The 27,164-nt window shown below is 35.1% G+C and overlaps 2 protein-coding genes across 6 annotated transcripts in view; both read right to left on the minus strand.

The window, feature by feature from the left end:
- The window catches only part of syngap1b (synaptic Ras GTPase activating protein 1b), a 115,733-nt gene extending 109,706 nt beyond the window's left edge, over positions 1 to 6,027 (minus strand). Inside the window, 1 exon segment of the mRNA XM_079893710.1 lies at positions 5,780 to 6,027. Within this exon segment, the coding sequence (XP_079749836.1) occupies positions 5,780 to 5,801 (22 nt within the window). The 5' untranslated portion in view covers positions 5,802 to 6,027.
- A 4,888-nt stretch (positions 6,028 to 10,915) lies between these two features.
- phf1 (PHD finger protein 1) lies at positions 10,916 to 26,918 on the minus strand. 5 transcript variants are annotated; one of them, XM_079895665.1, is made up of 15 exons: positions 26,428 to 26,774; positions 25,968 to 26,046; positions 25,681 to 25,762; positions 23,533 to 23,619; positions 23,272 to 23,366; positions 22,683 to 22,831; positions 20,381 to 20,476; positions 20,224 to 20,292; positions 20,013 to 20,136; positions 19,192 to 19,259; positions 18,661 to 18,792; positions 17,421 to 17,499; positions 15,013 to 15,128; positions 14,590 to 14,673; positions 10,916 to 12,852 (listed from the first exon to the last, which is right to left on the minus strand). In XM_079895665.1, exons 2-15 carry the CDS (start codon positions 26,043 to 26,045, stop codon positions 12,594 to 12,596), a joined length of 1,518 nt encoding a protein of 505 aa, XP_079751791.1. In that variant the 5' UTR covers position 26,046; positions 26,428 to 26,774; the 3' UTR covers positions 10,916 to 12,593. The 5 variants fall into 5 exon arrangements, with proteins under 5 accessions (XP_079751791.1, XP_079751789.1, XP_079751793.1 ...); XM_079895663.1 differs by having other exon boundaries at positions 17,421 to 17,529; XM_079895667.1 differs by having other exon boundaries at positions 10,918 to 12,847; positions 17,421 to 17,529; positions 26,488 to 26,556.
- Positions 26,919 to 27,164: the final 246 nt, after the last annotated feature.

The following is a 27,164-nucleotide window of genomic DNA, read 5'->3' on the forward strand; positions in this document are numbered from 1 at the left end:
ATCAATTGCACCTGATGTTCATTTAGTTGATACACTGGTTTGTTCAGTGTATTTTAAGCTCTGTGTTACCTTCTGTTCATTGTCAGTTCTTGTTGAGTTATTTAGGCTACGTTTACACGTGGCCGGTTATTTTCATAAACGGACATTTCACCCTCTCCGTATTCAGAAAAGTGTTCGTTTACACAAACCCGTGTATATGCCGTCAAGAGCATGCCAAACCTGTAGGTGGCAGTGTAACGAGAAGCTCAAGCCCACGTTAGCCAATCAGAATCCCGAAAATATAGGTCGCACCTTTGACGCAGTGCAAGTTCTGTCGCATACGGTGACGTCGACTGCCCGTTTTTCTCAGTTTACATGCAAACGTGCAAACAGAGTTTTCCAAAATCTCCACTCTGGCCGGAGTTTTTAGAAAGAATCGTTTTCAGAGGCGAATTCTCCGTTTGCGTGTAAACGAGGGGCACAACCGAAGGGAAATGTCTCAGTTTTTCAAAATAACCATGTACGTGTAAACGGGGCCTCAGTTAAATAAAAATGCTGCATTTAGATCCTTTTTTTCTCATAATTTCAACCATTGTGCAATGAAAATGAATGTTCCATGAATGTTAAAGATTCTTCATGGAATCATTAGTGGCTTTTGCACCGGAGGAACCTTTTCATAGTTCCTAGAACTAATTGCGGAAGTACACGTTTTTTGGCGCGTTCGCACCGCAGGAACTAATGATTTTAGTTCTAGGAACGACTTATGGGGGAACTTAATTAGCTCCTACTTCAGAGTAGGGTCTAAACCAGATCAATAGGAACTACCAGTGACATAAGTGTACTGGCCAAACGCACACGAAACACCAGCACCTGCTATTTAAAAAAAAGCCTGTGTACACACATATTATAGCCTGTATATTTCCTCCACAAACTAACATGGAAAAGAGTGATAGATGGACCTCTCAACCCTTACGCTAAGGAGAAAATCCAACGTGACTTTGAGGGGACCAAGCGATTATTTCTGCTCAGCTGGGGACATTGGGCATCAACCAAATGCTAAAGCTTTTTCATATACTGTTTGCTTTCTTTGTATACTGTTTGCTTCAAAGTCACAACAACAGGCGTGGCTTAATTACGTCACCAGGAAAACGGCCCAAGGGGAACCGCCCTGGTGGCTAGTTCCTATAAAGTTCTTAGAACTACCCGGTGCAAAAGCCCCTAATGATGGCAAAAAATAACCTTTATTTTTAAGAGTGTGAAACTTTCCATTGTGCAAATGTTTTTTTAGATTATTAAAATGTTCTTCACATAAAGAAATATAATTTCTACAAATACATCATTTTTATAACCTTTATTTTTAAGAGAGCAGCTTATCTGTTTTCATAATCGTCTAGCTTTTCCAGAAACAAGCTAGTTTTTCCACAAGTATATGTCATATGCAGCATAAACAAATCTGATACATTTTAGTGAATGTGTTTGTTTCAGAAGGTTCACTTAAATAAATGATTCACTGATCAAAACTCCTGCATCTTCTCTTTTGAAGTGAAATATTTAATTAAATTATAGTGTTTGTCACTGCAGTATGTGTTCGTCTCAGTTATATAAATGCTGAGCATGTATTCTAATTTTAGCAGTTACACTCTTAAAAATAAAGGTTATTTCTTTGCTTCTGTGGTTCCCAGGAACCTTTAACATCCATAGAACATTTCCATTGATTGCATGAAAGATTTTTTGTTTTTTGATTTTGTAGTGGAAAAGGGTTCTTCAGAATATAAAAATGTTCTTAAAACCCCCATTTGGAACCTTTATTTTTAAGAGTGTACATTGTACAATTAAGAAGGGGTCACCCTAAATTATAAATGCAGATGTTTTTGTGCCGGATAAAATGTGATAATTCCTGAATTAAACAGTATCATCAGACTCTTTTGAATTTATAAAGGCATTGTTCCCTTAAATAGCTTTAATAGTTGTCTGCTTTCTTAACAACATGTAAAGTAGCTAACTACTTTATTTAAATCAGTGAGTTGACTGTACTAAACTTTAACTAGTTTGTAGCTTCGCATGCTACTGTACAGTTTCAAAAAAATCACTCTATGATATTTAGTCCTACTGTAGATCTACAGTCTATGAGTAAAAAGTATGTCAGTGATTGAGCTTCACAAAAGTACAGTAATAGCACACCTCTTCTCAACAATCTCATGAAATACTCAGGACAAACTACACACCAAAGTTTAATAAGGTTAGAGATTTGTTCAAATCCCTTGAATATGAGCTACAATAAAAATGATGCTTGTCTAAGCAAAAAAAACCCCACTAATTAGCATGTTCTGCTTACAGCTTAAAATATGAATTTATCACAAACTGTAGCTGCTGTTTATACGGTATGCATACAGTAAACCGTTCAAAAGTTTTGGGTGGATAAAATAAAAAAAGGCTGCATGTATTTTTAAATGTAATTTATTTCTGTGATGCAAAGCTGAATTTTCAGCTGCAGTGTTCAATTCTTCAGAAATCATTCTAAAATGCTGATTTGCTGCTCAAGAAACTGTGCTGAAAACAGTTTATTTGAAATAGAAATCTTTTGAAGCAGTCTACTTATCAATTTTATGCATCCTCGATGAATTAAAATCGTACTTTCTTTAAAAAAGAGAGAAAACAAGAAAAAAAAGAATCGCACTCACCCCAAAACTTTTGAACGGTAATGTACGTTTATAGATCCTTATTAAAAGTTTTACTATTTAAAATGACTGATGGATGTAAAATCTGTTAAGAACCCCTTATTCTGACTTCGGACTGAATCAGTCTTTAGGTTTTCTGGCCCTAAATGACCTTCTGGCAACATGAATAGTTAAAACCAATCAAAATGGGGAGACCATCTTTTCTACAGAAGCCTGTTAAGTCAAGCTGTAGGCTAAACATTTGAGTATAATTGAATTACTATAAGGCTGACTTTATAATAAGGGAACATCTTGCTGGCCTCTTTGGTCCTGGTGTGAATATTAAAACCCCGGAGTACAGTGATGTTTTTTCTGCAATGCTGATGTTAAAGTGAGTCAGAAGCTTTCTTCCAAACCCTGGTGAACTCCCTAGCCAGAATTTTAAGGCATAATCTCAATATATATTTCGATATTTGAGTGACAGGAAGCACAAGCTCAAGCGAATAAGTGTCGCATTTCGCTGCGTTGCAAAGTTCAAGTTTGATGAACTCTAACCTGCGAATTAATATCACATGCAGACGTTTAATAGAAAATTGATACACCACAGTGTGACCTTTTAACTGGATTAAAAGAATGCAAAACGTAAATCTGCAGAATAACAGCGTTGCAGTAAAGTGGAGTAGATTGCATATTTGTAAAAAAAAAATGATGTATTGATATTGTTGAATTATGTTTTTCTTTTAAATACGCCACAGAATGTGATGTCATTCTACGATCATGATGGCATGATGCCCTTTCTTTATAAAGTATATCTGAAACAATCCTGAAGGAGAGACCAAAGAGTGTAAAGTTTCACTAGCTATGTTTCCATCCACCTATTTTTATGCACAGTTTGGGATATCGCATAAAAAATGTGCTGGATGGAAACGCCAGTTGCAAATAAATTCTAAAAATGTGCATAAATGCGCTCATCTGAGTCGGATCATTTTTTTATCCGATAAAAAAACATGCGCATAAACGATGGAAACACATTTGCCGAATAAATCATCAAAAAAGACACGTGACTTTGCGATGGGACGGCACAACTGGACCAACCAGCAGACCGATCTCTTGCACAGCGTCTGAAATGCTGATTTGGTCATTCTGAAATGCCTGAGCAAAGTGGTTCGGTATAATAACCCCCCAGAACTGTCTTATACGACTGCGTTCCCAAACAGCAGGTATCCACCTGAGAAAGCACGTTAACATGACCGTGTTTATTGCGTTTCGACTGCGCACTCGGATGAGTAAAATATTACATACAAAAATGATTATATACAGTGGCTTCTCCTACATCAACTTCCATTCTTCTTAGTGATATTCAGCGGCAGTTTATCAGGAAGAGACAATTTTGATCTCTTTGACTCACTGGATGGAAATGGTGCTTTATTCGCAAATGTTTTATGCGGTATTCCAATTTTGCACAAATGAAGATCTTTTTGATGAAATCTGAGAGCTTTCTGGCCCTCTAATGAGCTTGGAACGACATGAGGATGAGTAAATAATGACTGAATTTTCATATTTGGGTGAACTATCCCTTTAAGGCCCATTCAAACCAAGAACGATAACTATAAAGATAACTATAACAATAACTCTATTAGCGTCGACACCAGTGCATAATATTGTTCTGTTTATACAGTTTTGTTGTCTGTCACTTTAAATGCTCAAGCTCTTTAAAGCAGGGTGGATTCTGATTGGCTGTCAATGTTTTTATCATTCATCAGCTGGAAAAAAAAGATATTGTTTCTCTGTGCCGTTTTCGTTATAGTTGTGGTGCGGACTTTGCTATTCTTTTATATTAAGAACGATTTTAGAACTATACCTTTATCGATTTCATTATAGTTACTGTCCTTGGTGTGAATGGGCCTTTAGTTTGGTCTTCCTTCTTCACTGATAGTTTCTTTTACAAAGCCAATGATGATCTTTACAACAATCATTGTCAATTGTCCATGAAAATGCTGTGACACACTGAAATATGTCTGTAGACATTAATAACAGGCAGCAAAAGTCTTGAAATTAGCTTTATAGTATTACTTTCACATTATGAGGCTGTTAGGACAGTTAGACTATTATTTTTTAGACACTGACCATAGTCTACTTTCACTGTTGAAAGTGTTCCAAAATTCCAAAACAATTATTCTCCCTTACGGAACAAACATTAGAAGAAAATTCCCATTAGAAAACCCTCTTTGCTAAACAAATTGGAAACAGCTTAGGTGGAACTCAGGCACATTATATTCTCAAAAATCAGTTTGCACGCTTCGACTTTGAACCGACAGAGGTCAGTCATTGGGCAAGTTACTTCTCGACCCAGTTAGTCATCTTTCCTTTTTCATCATACAGTATAAGAGTTCAAAGCAACTATTTACACTGTCCACACAAATATTAGGCTATGCTATAACATAACCAGCAGCACTCAAATATAAAAGCTGAACTGACATCATTTTAAATTCAGCTAAAGACAAAACATCAAAATATAAGTCCGATGAAGCTGAATTCTCCTCGCAAGAGATCAAAACGCAAAGCCACTTAAGTGACTTAATATTACATGCACAAAAAATAAGAATGAGTGATCAGCGCTCCTCACTCAACAGCAATACTCCATTTAAAAACTATTAAGTGCCTGTTAAAGTATTGATGCGCCTGCTATTGAGGAAAACAGATGCATCGTTGCAAAAGGAAGGCAATAAGCTCATTCCCCCCAAAGCATGCAATAACATCCCAGTCAGCTACTTCACAAAACTCAAGAGTACACACACAAAAAGTATCCAAATGAAAGGATATGTCAGTACAATACTCGTAGTGAGCATCTGAGCCATTTCATTCATATACACAAATCAAGATAATTCCTCTAACCAGTGAGCTTCCATGCAGTGGGATGGAGACCCTGCAGGGTTTGCAGGTGCTTAAACAGATTGTAAAACGTCGTAAAGGGCAGAGGGGTCTCTAACCCTCACGAGCACACAGAAGCTGCCTGACTTGGAGTGATAAAATGACAGCAGTCCTCCACCTGCAGCACTGAGAGCATCAGCATCAGCATCAGTGGTCCTCTAGCGCAGGAGGACGCTGAGGGAGGAACACGGAGGACGCAGCACAAATCTTACCTTGAAAGGGAACATATGACATGTTCCAACGGCATTGAACGTGCTCTCAGTGTCTCATCAGTCTCTCGACATGCGAAAATATCCTTCAGCAGTCAAAGGAAGCCAAAAACCCCTTGTGCTCATGGACTGCGTCGATGCTGGAGCGATATTCCCGTAATGCGAATGGAAGAATCGAAACAAAATCATCGTCCATGCTCGACAAGAGCCATTGGAATGATTACAGCCCGTATATCGCATCACATATCACACACGCGCAAAACAAGAGTGATGAAGAAGGAGAACGAAGGGGGAGAGAGAGAGAGAGAGAGAGAGAGAGAGAGAGAGAGAGAAGGGGGCGGTGAAGAGAGAGAGCGCGCGCATGTATGTGTGTGCGCGTTTACCAGAGTAGATCGATCTAAATGCACTGTCTGTAAATTGGATGTGATATAATCCCATTTAGATTCAATTGACAATTAACCATGTAAATACCATCGAATATGAATATGGTAGGCTAATCATCATATAAATAAGAGTAGGCTACTACGGTATTCTGATGCCATCGCTGGGTTCTGAAGTTACACGATGAGTGAACAATTCATTTGAACCTCGATCTAACATCTAAAATAATAACCAAACTACTGTACAGACCAGTTAAATATAAAACTATGATTTATGACTATGATAAGTGATTTCCGTTATAGGATAAAAATGTATGGGGTCAAATTTGGACAAACCCAACCGTTGGTTACATTTTTTTTTATTACATTTTAAACCCAACGGTTGGGTTTGTCCATATTTGACCCAAACAACACAGCATTTTTTACTGTAAAGAAAAGTATTACTATTGCTCGTGATTTGAATAAAACACACATTAAAGGGTTAGTTCACCCAAAAATGAAAATTATGTCATTAATTACTCACCCATGTCGTTCCAAACCCGTAAGACCTTCGTTCATCTTCGGAACACAAATTAAACTTAAACTGCAACGTTATTACAACTTTCAAGACCCAGAAAGGTAGTAAAGACATCGTTAAAATAGTCCATGTGACTACAGTGGTTTAACCTTAATGTTATGAAGCGACGAGAATACTTTTTGTGAAAAAAAAAAAAAACGACTTTATTCAACAATTTCTTTTCTTCCATGTCAGTCTCTGATGCTTTTCACCACGATGCATGTGGTTGGCTACAGGCCAATACTGAGCCAGCGTTCTGACGTAGAACCCGGAAGCACTGCTGCAATGTGACAAAAAGAAGTCACATGACTATTTTAACAGTGTCTTTACCTAATATGGATAAATAGTTTAGAATAAGATAACATTTCTTTTCGATAGGGGGAATTTTTTTACTTTTTGTATCCTTTTTACAAGGTTTCAGATTAAACTTTGAAAATCTCCCAATGACTGATGACATCTTTATAATATTTGCGCGCGCAATATATATGTGTGTGTGTGTGTGTGTGTGTGTGCAAATATATATATATGTATGTATATATATATATATATATATGTGTGTGTGTATATATATATATATATATATATATATATATATATATATATATATATATATATGTGTGTATATATATATATATATATATATATATACACACATATACATACATACATACATACATACATACATAGAGATATATATCCTACAGGTTTTCTATTCTTACTGGCTGCATGTTTTGTGCCCAAGATTTAATTAGGTTGTTTTATTAAAGATTTATGAACACATTTCTCTCTGGCTTTGTTTGGCAGCTGTAATACATTTTTATGGTTATTCGAAGAACATTAGAACCTTAAAAAAAAAAAAAAAAAAAAAAAAAAAACTCTTTTTAAAGCAGAAGTTAAAATCACAAAATTTAACATGAATAATTTCAAAAGAACAGACTTAATTTGACCTGGTAAAATGAATCTGAGCTTAGTAATTGGCCTACAGTATTAGCCTATTTGATTTACCCCATAACAATAGTCCCTTTACAGTTATTGCTATCATAAAAATACACTTGCTTGTAGGTTTAAAATTCTAAATAAGGCACATTTAATGTCCATCAACAAATATTTTAGCATATATATTTTTTGTACTTTTTTATGTCTTTCAATTCAAACACATTTAACACAATTAATGGACAGTTGCTTTAAAGACATAATATTTTCCCCCATAATTAATCCTTATTTTTACTTTTGTGATAATACCCACCAACACATAAAAAACACATAATTAGAACAATAACCAATAAATACATAGTTAGACACTTTTACATATGAAAAAAAATGATTTTTTTATTAATATTTATTATTAAATAAATATTAATAAAAATGAAACATTCACATATTTATCTCAAAGTCTTATAATGACATAATTCCTAATAAGTTATTCAAGTAATATTATTTAAATAGAATATAATAAGAATAGTATACTTATAATTATTAAATAATAAGTAAATAAATAAAATAACTAGAATTAAAAGTTAATGGGTTATGTAAAAAATAAATAAATAATGTAATATGTATTAGAGTTGCCTATATCTTTTCAAAATTATTGCTTAATTTCATGTTATCCTCTCCATAGTGTACTTTAGAAACTAAATCTAGCCAATAATTTAAAACTGGGGATTCTTGCTTTCTCCAATTATTTTTTATTGCTTTAAAAGCTGTAATTCTCAGCATTCTAAATAAGATAGCATACACCCAAAACTATATTTTGTATCTTTATTATATTTGGTTTCTTAAAAATGTCTTCCCTGAATTATACTTCTGTTCAAGTAGCCTATAAAATACATGAGTGTAATGAGCGATGAGTTCACCGCAACTTATCCAACATAATAAAGATAAATATTTATAGTTTGAAGATATTTCTGGTGTTATAAAATATTGCATATTCATTTTCTAACCAAAATGTATGTTTTAGTCAGAATTATTGCGCTCATTTGGCGTGCATGCGCGCAGCAGCGCTCATTCAATGTGAAGTTTAGCAGCAAATGGATATATTTGCACGACTTTCTAACATTTACAGATGGAGAATATACCTGTGAAATATATGTTTGCACTAAAGAAAAACACCATGTCTCAAATGCATAAAACAGCACAAAATATATGCTGTTTGATGGTGGATCCATTTGATCCATGCTCGACCTCTAGGGTTGCTTAGGAAAAGCGTGCACACGCAATTATAGAGTGATAAACCTGGATCAAATTAGTGGGATTGCGTGAACTTCAATTTCCTTTTATGAAACCGCTTTAGCCCCAACTTATTTGTTAGGTTCATTCAAGTCAGGTGTTGGAGTTTAATCCCCGCTTTTCTAAGCGTCTTTTATGAAACAGCCCTCAGTTGTGGTAAACAGAAGCTCAAGCTTGTTTGCTTGACGTGTGAGAACCAATGAAGTTCATTCTCGTGTTACACAGCACGTTTGAGCACCCGTAAAAAACAATAAGGTTTGTTCTTGCGCGTCAAGCATGTTCAGCTGAGCTTCTGTGTATGTTTTCTGATCAATGTTTAAATGTGAATAAAAGCCTAAATTCAATCTGTTCATCATATAAAAAAGCAATTGAGTCTCTTCAGGAAATTTGGACTAAACTGCTCAATTCATATGGATTAGTTTTAAGATCTCTTTATGAACTTTTTGAAGCGTCAAAGTGGTAGTTGCGTAGCTGTCAATGGAGTGACAGAAAGCTCCCTTTCCAACACATTCTCACTGAAGATGAACGAAGGTCTTACGGGTTTGGAACGACATGAGGGTGAGTAATTAATGACAGGACTTTCATTTTTGGGTGAACTATCCCTTTAAGCTTGTCAGCAACTTAAAAAAAATAAATAAAAAAAGCACTTCAAAATTCCAATTTGAGTATGACTATGTGTTAAAGCAAAACATAAAATATTATTATAATAAAAACACATAGAAAATTGCAGACAGAAACCTATAGCTCATAAATGAAAGTTCCCTTCCAGGTTTTAAGACTACAAACTGAACATGTTGGATTGTCATTCAGCTATTAAATGTTAAACATAATTACATTTGATCTCTTATAGTCTCTTTACTGACATTTTCTCTCTTATTATAGACTCTTACATTGCCAAACTATTAATAAGCATAAAAAAACTCTCTCTTTGCAAACTAAACATGTTGCCTTCGAATGTACATGGGAAGTTAATCAGTATTTTGACATTCACATAGGCCTACTCAAAACAGAAACAAAATACAGAAGTAGCCTAAACAAATAATGCATGATGGAGACACACTTTTGCATACACAAATACACCTGCATCACTTTTAAAATGACTATGCATGGTAGGCTATCTAAAGAAAAAAGGTTAGGTCTAGCTCTTTTATAACAAATCAATAGTGTTGAAATAAAGAGGTAAAACTTAAATAACTTTGCAAAACCATTCAGTATAACGCAGAGTTGTTTCCCGCCATCTTTCATGCGAACAACACGCCCCCTTTAACGTCATAACTTGTTTTTTCACTGCAAAACACGACTAGGCTTGGTCAATCATGTGCACGTAAATCCCAATTACGATATTTCAAAGCTCACTTGAAGGAGTACTGTATTAATGCACATATTTCTCTGATTCTCCACAGAGCCAGAAACTGAGGCCTGCTGTCAAGGCAATCGGAGCCAAAATGGCGTTCAGCGCATATCTAAACTCCAAACTACAACATTCCAGCCGTCTGCTGTTATGTTATTTCTCAAAATACATTACAGTCCTTATAAAACATAATACAACGTGCTTGAACCTGTGAGAAGTATTATAACGAAATTCCTAGTGTCATAGTGCTCACCTGTTAGGGGAAGGTGGGCGTTCAATGGTCGTACACGGCTGCCACCCGGTGGTCGCAATAAGAAATGCACATATGATACACATTATAATTAATCTCTCTCACACGTTGTGTTTTCATGTTTTATGGAGATTTTCTATTGACATAATGATTTTTAAGCTCTACAAACTGTATATTATATCCCCTTACACTAACCCTACCCCTAAATCTACTCATCACAAAAAACTGTCTGCATTTTGACATGTTCAAAAAACATCACTTATGATTTATAAGCTGTTTTCCTCATGGGGATTTTCCCACAAGGAAATCACACAATTCTTTTTTTTATTTTATCTTAAGGGAATTTAAACAGAGAAAGTCGACAAGTGCAACTTTTATACAACATAATGGTATCTTTTTATTGTTTGTTTACATTTTAGGTGTCAACCTAGAGTACATATAAACATAATCTGACAAAACGTCAAAGAATACATCAAATTAAACTTGACTATAAAAAAAAAGGACTACAGTCTGCTAATTCTGGTCACCCTGACATAAAATTTGTCTATCTATGACCTAACAAGTACGTACCATGGATTTAAAAAATAAAGAAATAAAAACACACACAATACATTCATTATCATTCACTGATGAAATGCGCTTCACATAAGGACTAAATGCCTCATGTTTTTATTCAGGTAGAATGATCTGCATGTAATCTGTATTGGACCTGATAAATGTTCAGGGACTCGTTTCTGTCATCTTTAAATATTTTTCTGTTGCAGTCGTTCGAGTTACAATAAAAGCCTACTTCCGCCATGTAAGAAAAAAAAACACGACATAACCTACATACTAAATACTATTTCTGAGATAAAAAGTCATAATTATGACGTATTTCATCATTTCACATAATTATGAGTTCATTCACTTTTTTTATGTCAATTTCTGTCATAATTATGACAAAAGTTGAAATGATGAGAAAATGTTAATAGATTTTTTTATTACTTTTTATCAAAATTATAACCGTCACAATAATGATTTTTCATGTCATAATTATGACAAAAAGCATGTTGTTTTTTCTTTTGTTGCAGAAATAGGCTTCCATATAAGTTACAGTGATTTTAACAGGGTTAAAAGTTTTAAGAACAGTCTTATATTCATTTAAATCCACTCTCTCAATAGCATATCTTCTAAAAAAAATGATCTCTTGATGTTTAAAGATGGGGATTATCTGCATTGTTTATGTTTTATTTGCCATCCATCATGAAACATTTGAATGATATGCTTACTATTAAAGGAATATTCCTCAATTCAGTACAAGATAAGGTCAATCGACCACATTTGTGGCATAAAACTCGAGATTACGGTGAAGCATTTACAATGGAAGTAACGGTCAACTTTTGGAGAATTTAAAAGCAGAAATGTGAATCTTATCATTTTGAGCTGTAAAGTAGTTTAAATCATTTTTACAGTTGTTAAATACGGCTATACTATTGAAATAGCGAGCATGTTAACACTTCACTTCCACTGTAAATGTAACCGTACCTTTAAGGAGGGACAAGAGGAAATGAATGTTTGTGATAATCAACATTATGCCATAACTGCTGTCGACTGAACTCATACTGAACCGTATTTCTTTAATGACTATTTTTAGAGGACAACTCATTTCCCTGTCGTTAAAATATTACAATTATTGATGTGACCGCATGAAAAAAAAAGCTTTCCTGAAATTGTACATTTTGACCGTTATGCGTACATGAACGACATGTGATGCCGATGATTAGCTTATACATTACAAATCATGATAATAAAGTTCAAGGCATTCTAAAGGCGTTTTCTAACAGTATTCAAAATATAGGAGACACTGTAAAAGAAACTAAAGAGATTTAACAGTATAATCTCAGAGTGAAGCTGCTGTGTAGCTCAACCTGGATTTGCTCGCTGTGGTTTTCTTCTCGAGACACCCACCTGCTCATTGATGCTTTCACACCTCTGCTCGTAACCATGCAAACCTTAATGATGCGTCTTGATGTCTCTAGCCCTTTCCCCTTTCTCTTTCTCTATCTCACACAGTCTCAGTACACGCTCACATTTCCCCATTCAACCAGGTACTGGACTTTTCCGTCCGCCGTCACGCGTCTGGCCAGGATCCGGACGGCGTCGCCTCCCCCCCATCCCATGGCCGTGGGCCCCCCCATGCCGACCGTGCTGGGGTAGGGTGGCACGTCACGCAGGAAGAGAGAAGGGCAGCTTTCATACCGCTGTCCGGGTGGGTGACCCGAGGACGGAGAGAATGGAAGGCAGGGGGCTGGAAGTCGACAAGGGTCCTCTGCACTGAACAGAACAATTACACAGACATGCAAAAAGTACTCAATTTGAAAGAACAGTTCAGCCAAAATCTAAATTATATATATATATATATTTTTTTTTTCTCAAAGGGAATTTGGAAAGCATCCTTATACATATATTTTCTGTTCAACAATAGTTTACAGCCAAAAAATTAAATAAAAATAATCTTATTTTCTAATAAAAATATCTAAGCATTCTTAAATCAAGATACACTTACTTGAGAAGCAAACTTACTTCAGATATTAAGTCTTGTTTTATGACAAATGTATCAAAATTAAGTGAGTTTATGCTTAAAACAGGAAAAAATATCAGTCAGTAGGGTAAGAAAAATAAACTTAAAGGGTAACTCTCGCCAAATTGCAACCTAGGTTATTTTTGTGAATCTACCCGAGTCAAACTTTCGTGTAAAAGCATAATTAGAATGGAAACGCCACTTTTAAGTTTGACCGTATTTTCGTTTTCGGTCAAATTGACTTTTGAATGGGAGTGCATGGGGCACGACTATGATAGCATCAAAATCGCTATTTTTAAAACACTAAGAAGGCTCGACACAACATGAAACTTTGCTGGAAGTATCACCAGAGGCTCTACACATGAACTCGAGCATTGAGAACATTGTTTGTGTACACAGAGTTTACTAAAAAGAAAGATTTTTCATTTGTCCTGTTGTCGTCAGAAACTGAACGAGGATCTGTTTACTGTATCCAGCGTAGTCAGTGATTATAATGGGAAGAAAATGATTTGCATTTTTTGAAAAAGAAACTCAAAAAAAATTTATGTAATTTTTTTTTTTTTATAAAATATAATTATAATTTATTAATATAATTTCCATATTTATAACTGCCATTATGAATATGGAAATTTTTCTTTCAAAAAATGCATTGCTTCGCTTCAGAACGCCTTTTTTAACTCCTGGAGCCGTATGGATTACTTTTATGATGGATGGATGCACTTTTTTGGGCTTCAAAATAAAATGGTAAAATTCACTCCCATTATAAAGCTTGGAAGAGCCAGGATATTATTTAATATATCTCCGATTGTGTTTGGCTGAAAGAAGAAAGTCATATACATCTAGGATGGCTTGAGGGTGAGTAAATTATGGGATGATTTCATTTTTGGGTGAACTATTCCTTTAAGTGGCTGAACACCAGTGGGCGGGGCCTGTGGTGTGATGATGTATATCTATTCGCCAATGTATTGCTCTGGAGGCTGTCATTCCCAAATGCATTTTTGCCCGTATGACGTTACAGATCCCGCAATATCAACACTAGCCATTTTTAGGGCTTGATTAAATAAATTCTTATTTTTAATGAGGAGGATGATTTAAGCTCTGAAACTTGCAGGATGATTTAATGGATCAAAGACCTCTTATATGTCAAAAGATCAAGGAAAATTTGATTTCTCATGTCATGACCCCTTTAAGCATGAACTCACTTAATATTGATCAATTTTAAAGACTAAAGACTTTTTCTCAAGTAATTTTCCTACCCAAGTAAATGTATCTTGATTTGCATTGGAAAAAAGACAAAAATACTAAGTAAGAAGTATAAACACAGTTGCTGCGTTATTATGGTGGTCCTTTTTGGAGCTTGATACCTGCTGATAAGCTTGAATAAAGCCTACCACATACCGGTTTGGAACGTCATGAGCTGAGTAAATCATTTTCATTTTCAGAATGACAGTAGCATTAAATTCATCTCTAATTGACTTCAGTGTACAGACCTGTAATGATGCAGAGTTCTAGACAGGTCCTGAGATCCGTTGTATGAAGGGTGATAGAGCGCAAACATTCTCTTGGGAGGTGAACTGTAATACATAAAGACTTTTTTTAATAAATTAAACAGTGATTATGGTTCATAGTATGAAAGCTTGTTACCGCTATGGAATAAAAAAAGGTAATCGTGACGTTTTATCTCACAACTCAGACTTTTTTCTTGCAATTCTGAGAAACAAAACTCAGAATTGTGAGATATCAACCTGTATGTCTCAAATGCAAATTGATAACTCGCAATTCTGAGGAAAAAAGTCAGAATTGTGAGATAAAAAGTCGCAATTGGTCTACCTATTTCATTTTTTTATTCCGTGGCAGAAACAAGCTTTCATATCTGAAAATGTTATGGTTTTTCATTTTAACGCGCTACTAACCCCAAACTCATCTCTTCCTCTGGTTTTCTGGGGTTATACAGGCTTGTTCCATCACCATAACCATGGCAACATGGCACTAGGTCAATAGCGTTTGTCGCAACTCCTGGTGGACAAGTCTAAAATGACATGATCAACTGTTATAAATAATAAACATGATCAGTTTAAAAGGCATATTCACCAGGATATTCTTCCAAAAATCACTTTTTGTGTTCTAAGGAATAAATAGTCATATGTATATACTATGGAAGCTTGTTTCCGCCATGGAATAAAAAAGGGAATTTTTATCTCACTATTCTAACTTTTTTTCTCGCAATTGCGTGATACAGTCGCAATTGCGTATTATAAAGTCAGAATTGTGAGATATAAAGTCACAATTGCGTGTTATAACGTCGGAATTGTAAGATGTAAAGTTACAATTGCGTGTTATAAAGTCGGAATTGTGATAAAGTCAGAATTACAAGATATAAAGTCGCAATTGAGAGTTATAAAGTCAGAATGAGAGATATAAAGTCAGAATTGCGATAAAGTCATAATTACAAGATATAAAGTTTCAATTGAGAGTTATAAAGTCATAATTGCGATAAAGTCATAATTACAAGATATTAAGTCGCAGTTGCGTGTTTTAAAGTCAGAAGTGTGAGATATAAAGTCACAATTGCATGTTATAAAGTCAGAATTGCGATAGAATTGCCTGATATAAAGACGCAATTGAGAGAAAAATAAATCGTGAATGTCAGATTAAAAAGTCACAATTATCTTAGAAAAAAATTATTCTGTGGTGGATACAAGCTTCCATGATAAAATAATTAAGATAAAACATACAGCTGAAAATATTTGACTGATATTATTTTATAACTGAGGTTCATTGTACCTTTAAATAAGACTGCAAATGTCATAAATGCAGAAATGCATTTATTCATGTCGCCTGTATGCCTGTGGACTCTTGTTATTATTTATGATGATTATAAAAAAATTGAGACGCCTCTCCAACAGAATGGTTTCTTGTTCATAAGTGCTGGAAAGCACAAAAGAAAATTAGACTTTCAAATGATATTAGGTGATTTCTGCCCATAGTCTTAAGATTTATGGCTGTGTTAGCCTTGTAATACAGCACACAGTGGGGGAGAAGCGATGGTGCCGTGTGACACAAGTGTGAGGATGAACTCGTACACATACTGAATCTAAATGACTGCATTATTCTGTGGTACATTACATATCATACCAAAGTCAACTGACAATAGCAGTTTGATACAGCAGCTCAAAACTAGAGATAGCATTAGTGCCCGGTCACTTGGAAATGATGGTAATGAACAATCACATTAACTAGATGAGGTTTGGCTAGTTAGCTATGGCTGTTAGTCAGACCCTATTGGTAGATGTCCTTACAAAAACAATCTGCATGCAAAAAGCATTATTCTCCATTGAGAACCATTTAAAAATAAATGGGTATTATGACAACTTTTTTGTCAATAATTGTTTTTGTTTTTTTGCTAGCAACATATAAATGCATATAAATAATTTAAATGGTGCTTGCCACACTAAAGGAAATTGTGGTCAAATAAAATAAAATAAAATAAAATAAAAGGTATTTTGAAATACATATTTTTATGAAATGAAAATAAAAATACAAAAGTAAATGCAAAACATTAACACAAATGGTATTTTAAAACATATTTACATATTTTATGTAAGATGTATGAGGAAAACAAAGTAACTGGACTAACTGTGCAGTGCAAAATAAAATAAAAAGAAATGAAAAGAAATGGGACAAAACAAGATAAAAAAAGCAATTGCAAAACAATAACTAATATGTTTTTATATGGGTTAGGAAAAAAAGCTTGACTACCTGTGCAATGCAAAACAACAACAACAAAATGAAGCAAAACAATAAAATAAAAAAAAAAAAAAAAAAATAATAAAAAAAAAAATTAAATTAAATTAAATTAAATTAAAAAAAATAAATAAATAAATAAATAAATAAAAAAATAAAAAAAATAAAAATAAAATAAAATAAAATAAAATAAAATAAAATACTATGACTCCTACCCAAAACTTGTATATGAACTGATAAAAACATAACATCAAAATGTAATTTTTTTTGCACACTTACCCGGCGGAATAAGAAAAATTGTTGTCTTACAGTACAAGTGTGGATGCAAAATGGACGCATACAATCATTGTGTCTTTGTGTACATGTATTTTATGGCTACTTGCAAGGCTAGACAGACCTTGTTGATTCAGTGTTGCATGTTGCAAAAAATAAGTCAAATGAACATGAAGAGAAAAACAAACCCAAAAGGGGATGCTGGGTGTCTTTCATGAATGAGAAAGTCTCAGTACTGATGCAGGGTGTCTTGGCCTCTGCCAGACATCTTTTGATCGCTGTTGTTAAAGGCAGACGCACTGACCTGTGTCTCAGTGACCCGACGTTTTGATTTACGGGCCTCCGGACCCACCGCTCTCCGCTGGCAGGACAGTGACGTGGGGCTGGAGCAAAGACGACAACTGATTTTTGAGCTTGGCAAACATGGTCACAAAAAACAGTCAATAATTATTTAGAATATTAAATATTATATTAAAATTTGTCATTTAAAATATATTATACTGATGGTGTTTTGGTGTCCTGCTTTTGAGCTTGGCAAACATGGTCACATAAAATGGTCAATAATAATAATAAATAAAAAAATTAAATTAATTATTAAACATTTATTTAAAATACAAAATATAATATTAAAATAATATTTTTAAAATATAAATTATTAAGAAATATATATGGTTCATATTGGTGGTGTTTTTGTGTCCTGTTTTTGAGCTGGGCAAACATTGCCACAAAAAAGTCAATAATTATTTAAAATATTAAATATTATATTAAAATGTGTAATTTAAAATAGCAATTATTAAAAATATATATCAAAATGATGGTGTTTTTGTGTCCTGTTTTTTTAGCTCGGCAAACATGGTCACATAAAACAGCCAATAATAATTAAAAATATTAAAATTATATTAATTGTTAAATAATATTTCATACTGGTGATGTTTTTGCATCCTGTTTTTGAGCTTGGCAACCATGGTCACAAAAAAAACAAACAGTAATTATTTAAAATATTAAGAATAAATAGAATATTATAAATAGTGTTATAATATAAATTATAAAAAAATATATAAATCACACTGGTGGTGTTTTTGTGTCCCGTTTTTTGAACTTGGCAAACATGATCACAAAAAACAGCCAAAAGTTTATTTAAAAAATGTGACTTTTGTGTTTTTCATGTTTAGGAAATCATCAATTAGGAAAAATTATTTTCATTCCTTCAAAGTTAATTCTGCCTTGTGTTAAAGACAACTTACAGGGTTTTATTGTTTCTATTTTGTAAAGTCTCCGTAATCTTTTAAATAAAATTAAAATACATTTTGTTTTCGGCTTATGTCATTAATCCCTCTTTCCTTTTCAACCCTTCCCATCTCATCAACTCCCGTGTTCATTCTGGTACTGTACGTGATTTATCCATTGTATTGAATTATCCAACAGAAAAAATACATTTCTATCTTACTGACATCCTGTTTTACTCAGAACTACATCAGATTACAGAAGTAAAATAGTTTGTGAATGCTGATATGAAAAGAGCTTGATGTGCTCCTGCCTCTGACCTTCTCCTGTGGGTGATGTTGATTGGCTGTTCAGCGATGAAAGGAGATTGGTCCGATGACAGAGGGGGAGGAGCCCGAACTTGGAGACCGAAGAGACACTTCTTCTTCTTTATTTCCTTCCCCGAGACAAACCTTTACGACAGATCAAAATCACATTGGATTGGTATTCAACTGCTGTTCTTCAGGGCTCGCTGACAGATTTTTATTTGTTCCTGGGCGTCTCACACTCGCCAACTAAAACATCTGATTCAGTTAATGAAGTGCTAGCATTTGAGCGGCATCATCCACAAACCTTGACAGAAGGAAAATGGAAATGGGCTTTGAATTATTTATTTTGAAAGACAGAACCACCTTCAGCTATCAAAACACTATTTGTAGAGAGCGAAATAACACATGCAGAGTCACTTATAATGTAAAGCAATTACAGTAATGGTTTTGCAGATATTATTGGAAATATGTGCTATAACCCTATGGGCTGCCGCATGGAAATCAAGCAGAACGGCACTTTTCAGAGTATAATCCGTGTCTCACCTGTCTTTGTGGGAATTTAAAGCATTGAGCAGGTTTTGGCAACGGTCTTGCCTCGGTGTGTCCGACAGCTGAGGGACCAAAATATAGAGTCGAATGAAAGGCAGTGTGTAACAAATGCATTTGAAAGGTAAAAGCTCAGATTGACCACAAAGAGAGAGTATTCAAAGTGAATGCATTCACAACGTGAAATCAAAATTGACCTTTTTATTGAGTTCTATGAGTTCTTTCCTGTGTTGATGTATTTCTTATTGAAATGTCGGACCGGGACATATTCAAGTGCGTAATATTAGTCAATATCAAAGCCATGAATCATGATGGGCGGGTGGCATTTACAATTTATGGAGGAAAAATGCTTATTTTGGAGAAAACATTATTTTTGCCCAATAAAATTCATATGAATTATAATTTTTTTTACATTTCAGTTTTCCTTTCAGTTTAAGATTGTCATTTTTTAAAAACTGTTTTAAATATATCTTTTTAGCTTTGATATATATTTATTCCTATTTGTTTTTTAATTAGTAGCATTTTACTCATTTTCATTTGTTTATTTTTTTAAGTTTAAGTTTTGCATCTAATAATTGATTTTATTTCAGCTTGATTGCAATTAATGAAAGAGAATTTTAATGGTTTTATATTGCTCTGCCTTTAAAATGACTTTTGATCCAGTTTCTTGTAAATAAAATAAGGTCCTGCACAACATTTGTTCTTAATAAATATCCTGTTTCTTTCATAAATATGTCAGAAAGCAAAAGAAAAATTGCATTTGGTGTTTCACGTTGACTTTAAATTGTGCTGTGCTATTGACTAGGATATTTTCCTACCGTGCCAAGAAGCAAAGATTCCCAATTTTCATTTGCAAAAGACATGATTTCATGATCGAAATCAAAATACTTCCTCTTGCAGCACAAGGAGAGGTGATACAACACCAAATGGGCCAAATCTACCCTGCAATACAACAGAATAAGGATCATCAGAAATGACATTCAGCTCTTCAGATCAGTTCCTCATTCAGAACAGAAGAAGTGCACTTACCAGGTCATTGGAAGCCTCTGGATGGTCTCTAAACCATTTGTGCACGATGAGCACTGGAACTGATAAAAGCTGAAAGGTGAAGCAGAGACGCAGATGAAAAGGTTTAGACAGGATTAGCTTAGCAACCGCATGTGCTCAACAATGGCATCAGCCTCACCGGTCTCCATAGAGAAGAGGTTTGGTCAGGCACTGAGTGCAAGCTTCATGAAACCACTGCCCACAACTCCCACACTGCAACATCTTCAGATTCCACCTGGCAAAAGCAACATGCTTCAGCTTAGACATACACACACTCCTGAAACTAAAATGAACTCACTCTGAACTTGCTTCAGTTATTAGTCGTGCAATTCCTTTTTAAAGAATTGACTTCATACATTTTCTGCAAATACACAGTGCACCCAAAAATATGTATACACTTAAGACACACTTAAAATGTCTGAACGCCACAAGCCAAAATATCAAACCAATTAGCGTCTGCAAACAAATGACGCTAGACCTTTTTCTCAGAACTAACGTTACTTTTCGAACTCATTTTTGCTCAATGCCTTCTAATCAGCGAGTGTTTCTCTGAGTTTTACTGGATGTATGAGGTCTGTTCCAGCCGAATAACCACAGGTGTAGGAGTGCATTAAATATAAACATGTTATACTAACATTTCACAAACCTATGTGGACCCCAGATCTGCATACATTTCATATAGTTGATTGATGATGAACATGAACCAAAGCAACAACTCACTGCGTGACGGAGCCTATAGAATGCAGTTAGAATGATTCAAGATATCAGGGCAAAAATGCCCCTGTATGAGTTTTTATCTCATTTATAGGCCTAAATGATATGATATAGTTAAGCACCATCACATGAGTAACACGATATCATGAATATCACACAAGTGCTGTTTTTATCCCAAACAGCATGAGTGCAAAAGCAGTTTCATAAATAAGAGGTCAATATTGTGATGTGTTTTGCTTAATTTTTCCAACAAAAATATTATTGCTGTGGTTCTACAAGCCACACAGGCTCATTTCTGTCCTTTCTGAATGAATCCGTGTTTCGGGTGAATCAATGATTCAATGACCAATTCATAAAGAGAGCCATTAGGTGTGTTTGACTTGAAGCGGTGCTGCCGCTGGTGTACCGCAAAAGCGATTAGATAGCAAACGGCTCTGTATGCTTTCGATTCGCTCTGGCGGTACTTTGATGTCATACACCGATCGGCTTGCACAAGTCGAACACACCTGTTTACTTCATTTCTGAATGAATCAGCCTTTGAACAAATCGAATGAATGAATGACTTCCTCATTTAGAAATTTACCGCCACCTACTGGCAGTTTTAGTTTCTTATTTAGACTATAATTTCATTGAAAAAAATTATTTTGGAGATAGTTTGCTCAAAAACTAAAAATCTGTTTATTGACATTTACTCTCCATCGTGTTGTTTCAACCCTGTATGACTTTTTTTCTTTTGCGGAACATAAAAGAAGATATTCTGAAGAATTTTGAAGAAAATATCTAAAAAAAACTAGGGCTGTCAAACGATTAATCGCGATTAATCGCATCCAAAATAAAAGTTTGTGTTTACATAATTTATGTCTGTGTACGGAGTATAATTATTTTCTATATATAAATACACACACATGCATATATATATTTAAGAAAATGTGTCATTTATATATAAAATATTTATATATAATATAAATATATATATATACACAGTATATACATGCAAATATTTCTTAAATATATACATGCACGTGTGTGTATTTATATATAGAAAATAATTATACACCGTACACACACATGTATTATGTAAAAACAAACTTTTATTTTGGAGGCGATTAATCGCGATTAATCGTTTGACAGCCCTAAAAAAAACACATCTCAGATGCAGCGTCTAAAAAAAAGCATGGTCGTTGTAGCCTAAACGTTTATGTGTAATAGAAATAAAAAATTATTATTATTTTTTTTAATTTTACTTTTCTCATTTAACACAATAATGACTTTAAATGATCTTTTGGGGGATACTTTCTCAGCCTAATTTGATGGCGATTAATTTGAGATTAATTAATTGGCATTTAATGTAACGTAATCATATAATGCCATGTAATTAATTAGATTAAAAAAATGTAATCGCTTGGTAGCCCTATATTGTATATAAAACAGTTTTGGAATGATATATTGCTTGCTGTTTTTGAAAGCAAGTCGTATGCATTACGTATTTTGTACCGAATGACCGACTTTATTTGTCAAAATGTATAAAACGAATACAAGACATTTTTGACACAAAACTGAACTGAATAACTTTTTTTCTGCATACTGTCCACACACTACTTTTCAAAATAGTATATACTTAGTATATATAGTATATACTCGCGCATAGAGTATATACTTGTGCAGTCGCAGTACACTAATATTCCATTCTTAACATTGTCATAGTCATGTGAGAAAGTTGGACTCACTCTCCTGGTCCAGCACAATAGCAGTAACACTGCTGCTGGTTGGTCAAGTGCTGCGGGTCCCAGTCTAAAGATGACAGCTGATAGGGCAGCCGCACTTTCATGATCTGCATGAGCCGCGCAAAGCGTCCTCTTTTCAACGCTCCCCCTCTCTAGGACAGAACACAGTTCGTCATTACAATGTATCTCACCTCTCCGAGACATGCGCTCTGTCATGTAAGCACATTTAACAGCGATTTCATCTGAAGATTGAATTTGGAGAGGACACACTGAAGGAAGTCATTAATATTTCCTGCTGGGGGGTGTTGGTGAATATGATTTTATCTTAAAATCAGCATGTAAGGCCTGTGAAATGAGCGCGCTGACAGACGGATTAAAGCACAGGCCCATTTAACGCAGCTCTAGCACCGACATCACCTGCAGAGTGCTGCAATGTAATAAATACGCAGTCAAGTGCAGTAAGCCATGGATACCCTTTACATTTCAGAGCAAGATTAAAGCCTTGTGTTAGGATGCTATTTGAAATAGACCTTGAATGCCAACGTTGTCTGCGTTTCTAAATATTCACTTCGGGATTTAAGCAAAGTACAACCTTTGTTGCGACTGCAAAGACACATTGGCGACATATCCAGCTACTGGGGTCAACTTCAGGTTCAATGGGTGGTGTATGGCACTCTGGATGATAACCTGGGGAAACAACAAATCAAGGAAAAACTGCAACATATGTAACATATTTACTTTATACACAAGGCCTAAAAATAAATATAAGACAAATAAACTGAAAACCAAAACCAAAGATTTAAATCTACAGGTCTGTATAATCTACACAAACAGTTTCTCTTAGTCGGATTACCGTGGCGACATTTGAGGCAGTTTACGAGAGGTTCTTTAAGAGGCGGAGCATCACAGATACAGCACACATCCTCTCCTCCTGAAGAGACTGAACACAAGAAACAAAACACAGGGTCATTTACTGGACAGACGGCAACTAGACGCTTCAAAATATCTAGCACACACCAACATTTCTTTATTTTGATCTTTACTTTAACAAAAAGGTCACACATTATATTAGGTGTCTTTATGTAGTTACAACAAAAAATAAGTACAATGTGCTTATTGTGTTCACTTTCGCTACTATTGAGGTTGGACATGGGGAAGGTTAGAGACAGGTTTGGTAGGTTTAAGGGTGTGGTAAAGGGTTAGTTCAACCAAAAATAAAAATTCTGTCATTAATTACTCACCCTCATGTCGTTCCAAACCTGTAAGACTTTCGTTCAACTTCGGAACACAAATGAAGATCTTTTTGATGAAATCTGAGAGCCTTCTGTCCCTTCATTGACAGCTACGCAACTACCACTTTGACACTTCAAAAAGTTCATAAAGATTGTAAAACTAATCCATATGAATTTTTTGGAGAGACTCGATTGCTTAATATGATGAACAGATTAAATGTAGACTTTTGCCGCAATGACGGCAATTGGCGCCTCTCACGGTTCAAACAAACAGGGCTGGGCAACCGCGTTCGTCATTTCATTGTGCGTCAAGTTCAAGGGTTACTCTTTTGGCGTAAATCGATGGGTACGGTCGTCTGCCGGAAGCTAGTTATTTTAGTCGATAAAGTTTTAAATATGGATATTTTTCTTACACAAACTCATCGCTTCACTTCAGAAGGCCTTTATTACATAGACCCCGCCCCCATTCCCCACACTTTAATCATGAATAGATGCACTTTGATGGACTTCCAAAGACATACAGCCATTCACTCCCATTATCAAGCTTGGAAGAGCCAGGACATTTTTTAATATAACTCTGATTGTATTCGTCTGAAAGAAGAATGTCATATACACCTAGGATGGCTTCAGGGTGAGTAAATCATGGGCTAATTTTCATTTTTGGGTGAACTATCCCTTTAAGGTGTAAGTGAAGGCTCAACAGTGTAATTATAGAAGTAATTACAGAAATTAATTACAGATGTATTTACATGCATGTATTTTTTTAATATATGTATAGAGTAAAAACTTACAATATTCATTTAAGTGTTAGTACATATTAGTTAAAGACACCTAATATAAAGTGGGACCAACAAAAAATACACAAATGAAAAATAGTCCTATATATTAATGCACTACACAGTTTCTCAAATTATATATAATGTAAAAGGTGATTTGAGCCATTTTTAAATGTTAAAAAAGCATCCCAATGAGCCTGAGACAGTGTGAGTTTGGGGGCGGGACTATATGTTTGATCGACCAATGGCAGAGAGGAATAGTTTTAGGGATACTTTTTTAGCAATTCCATTTGGGGACATTGTGATGCAACAGAAAAAATACAAATAAAAATTTTGAATAAAATTTAAGTTAAAATAAACTTCAATACTTTGTTTTATTAGAATTCTTATTAGTATTTTGTAAATCACTCCTAATTCTTTCATAAGGCGTCATTTCTGATGCTATATCCAGGGTGTATCACAAAATCTGTCTAGAACATGTCGAGTCATATTTCACAAAAAAAAAGAGATATTTAAGAAATTATATTTTTCTTATAGAACAAAAAGCCTATTTTTCACCACGTTTTATTTTAATAGCACATTTTGCATCCAAAATCGTATTATTGTAATGCAAAAATAAATCTCATTCTCATTTCTATAATGAAAAATAAGTAAATTATATATTACAGTATTTAAAGTATTTATACATCATGGCAGTGTTTGTTGTATTCATTTATGTTAATTTGTCTTTAATTTATGTTGATTTATTTGGAAATAAAGTAAAAAGTAATGATTAATGAGACTCACCATTTAAAAAAAAACTAGAGAAAGGCATGCATTACATAGATAACAATTTAATGAAAATGTCACAATGACAATGAGAATAAAAAAAAAAAAAAAAACTTAACAGTCTTAAAAACAGCACACACTGTCTTTTTTTTGGGGGGGGGGGGGGGGGGGGGTTTGGAAGTTTTTACTTACTTTGTGAGTTTGGATTTAAAGTTTATCACTTACATGAGTGGATGTCTTTCCTGAGGACCCAGAATTCAGAGTTATCCTCAAATCTGATCAAACAGCACTGCTTGACACTGTCCACCTGAAAAATAAATGCAATACAGTTAAATAGCATATTTAAAAAATAAAAAAATAATACTACTACACTGATTTAAAAAAAAAAAAAAAAAAAAAAAAAAAAAAAAGCCACAGCAAGTCACAGTTTAAAACTTGCTCTTTCCCTCTCTCTACTAGTGTCTCTGTCTCTCTTCCAGACAAACTTTGAGAAAAAGAAAGACCAAACTTACTCGTTTGACATTGCCAAGGTACAAAAGTCCATCGCTCCACCTGGCTAAAACATCCTCTCCTTCACTGACTCCCCCCATCCTGAAGAGCGCGGGAAAGAAAGATCAAAAAAAATTCCAGAGAGGTTAAAATGTGTTTCCACACAAGCAAACAGCAGCAGCCTAAAGGGTTAAACTCTGTGCATAGCGACAGTATACAGTACAGTAGGATAAATGATGAAGAGTCAATGCACATTGCAGTACCACACATGATCAAAAACACTGGCTGCCATATGCAACGAACCATAATATATGCAGATGCCAACAATGCATGAAAGAGCGCACAATTGATTGCATGCAAAATGCATGCATGGCAGATGTGCGTAATCAATGCACACAACTCATCAGAGCAGACACACATGATGGCTCGCGCATGCACATATCAATTAACACGCATGACAGATCATACGTGGACGGGATGTACCTGTGTTAAGTGTTCTGCTCTGCTGGGGTCACAGAGACGGGGAAGAGATGTCAGACTCACATGAAATGCCTGATGCCCGGTGTTGTTCTCCGTCTCAATCACTGTCCCGAATAATCGGCGCGTTTGGAGAGTCGCGGTGGATCAAACGCGCGTCACTCAAGCCGTCAGTGCGCAACCGTCTGTCCGTCCGTCTTTCTCTCTGTCTGTCGGGACATGTTCCCAGCCCTCCTCTGTCTCTCGGATGATGCTATCAAGCGTGTTTATCAGGGAAGCGGCATGAGAATCAGCCCGAGAGAGACGCCATCATAATCTCTGCCTCTCTCTCTGTCTCTCCTTCGACTTGTTGTGACGCAGACATAAAACACAGGGAGATGGAGAGGGAGGGAGATCCTGAAAACACCTTCACATCTGTACGACTGACCGACATCCCACCGGATTGAAAGCCGGCACGACCACCTGCGCCCGACCCCACAGCCGCTCGGCCACTGCGCACACGCACAGCGGATCATTAGGGAAAGTTTGGGGATGTAATTAGTCCAGAAGAGCCGCGCCGTGGACTTTTTGGACCGGAGAAAGTTTGCAAATGCCCTTGGGTGCCGGCAAAAAAAAAAAAAAAAATGTGGCAACGCGGTTACGCGCAGCCTTTCTTGAAAAAGAGATTTTCATGGAAAATGTTTGAACCTGCGTCATAAAAAAACACAATTTTAACCGATATGAGGGTTGAGTGGGAATACAAT

The sequence above is a fragment of the Squalius cephalus genome, assembly GCF_949319135.1.
Source record: "Squalius cephalus genome assembly, chromosome: 15".
NCBI classification, from domain to species: domain Eukaryota; kingdom Metazoa; phylum Chordata; class Actinopteri; order Cypriniformes; family Leuciscidae; genus Squalius; species Squalius cephalus.

What these genes read in the sequence shown, in the direction of transcription:
- phf1 (XM_079895664.1), bottom strand. An exon ending in ACCTTGGCAATGTCAAACGA is followed by an intron (nt 25,763 to 25,967) that starts GTAAGTTTGGTC and finishes TTTATTTTTCAG; the next exon opens with GTGGACAGTGTCAAGCAGTG. An exon ending in CCTCTTCTCTATGGAGACCG is followed by an intron (nt 20,293 to 20,380) that starts GTGAGGCTGATG and finishes TTCACCTTTCAG; the next exon opens with CTTTTATCAGTTCCAGTGCT.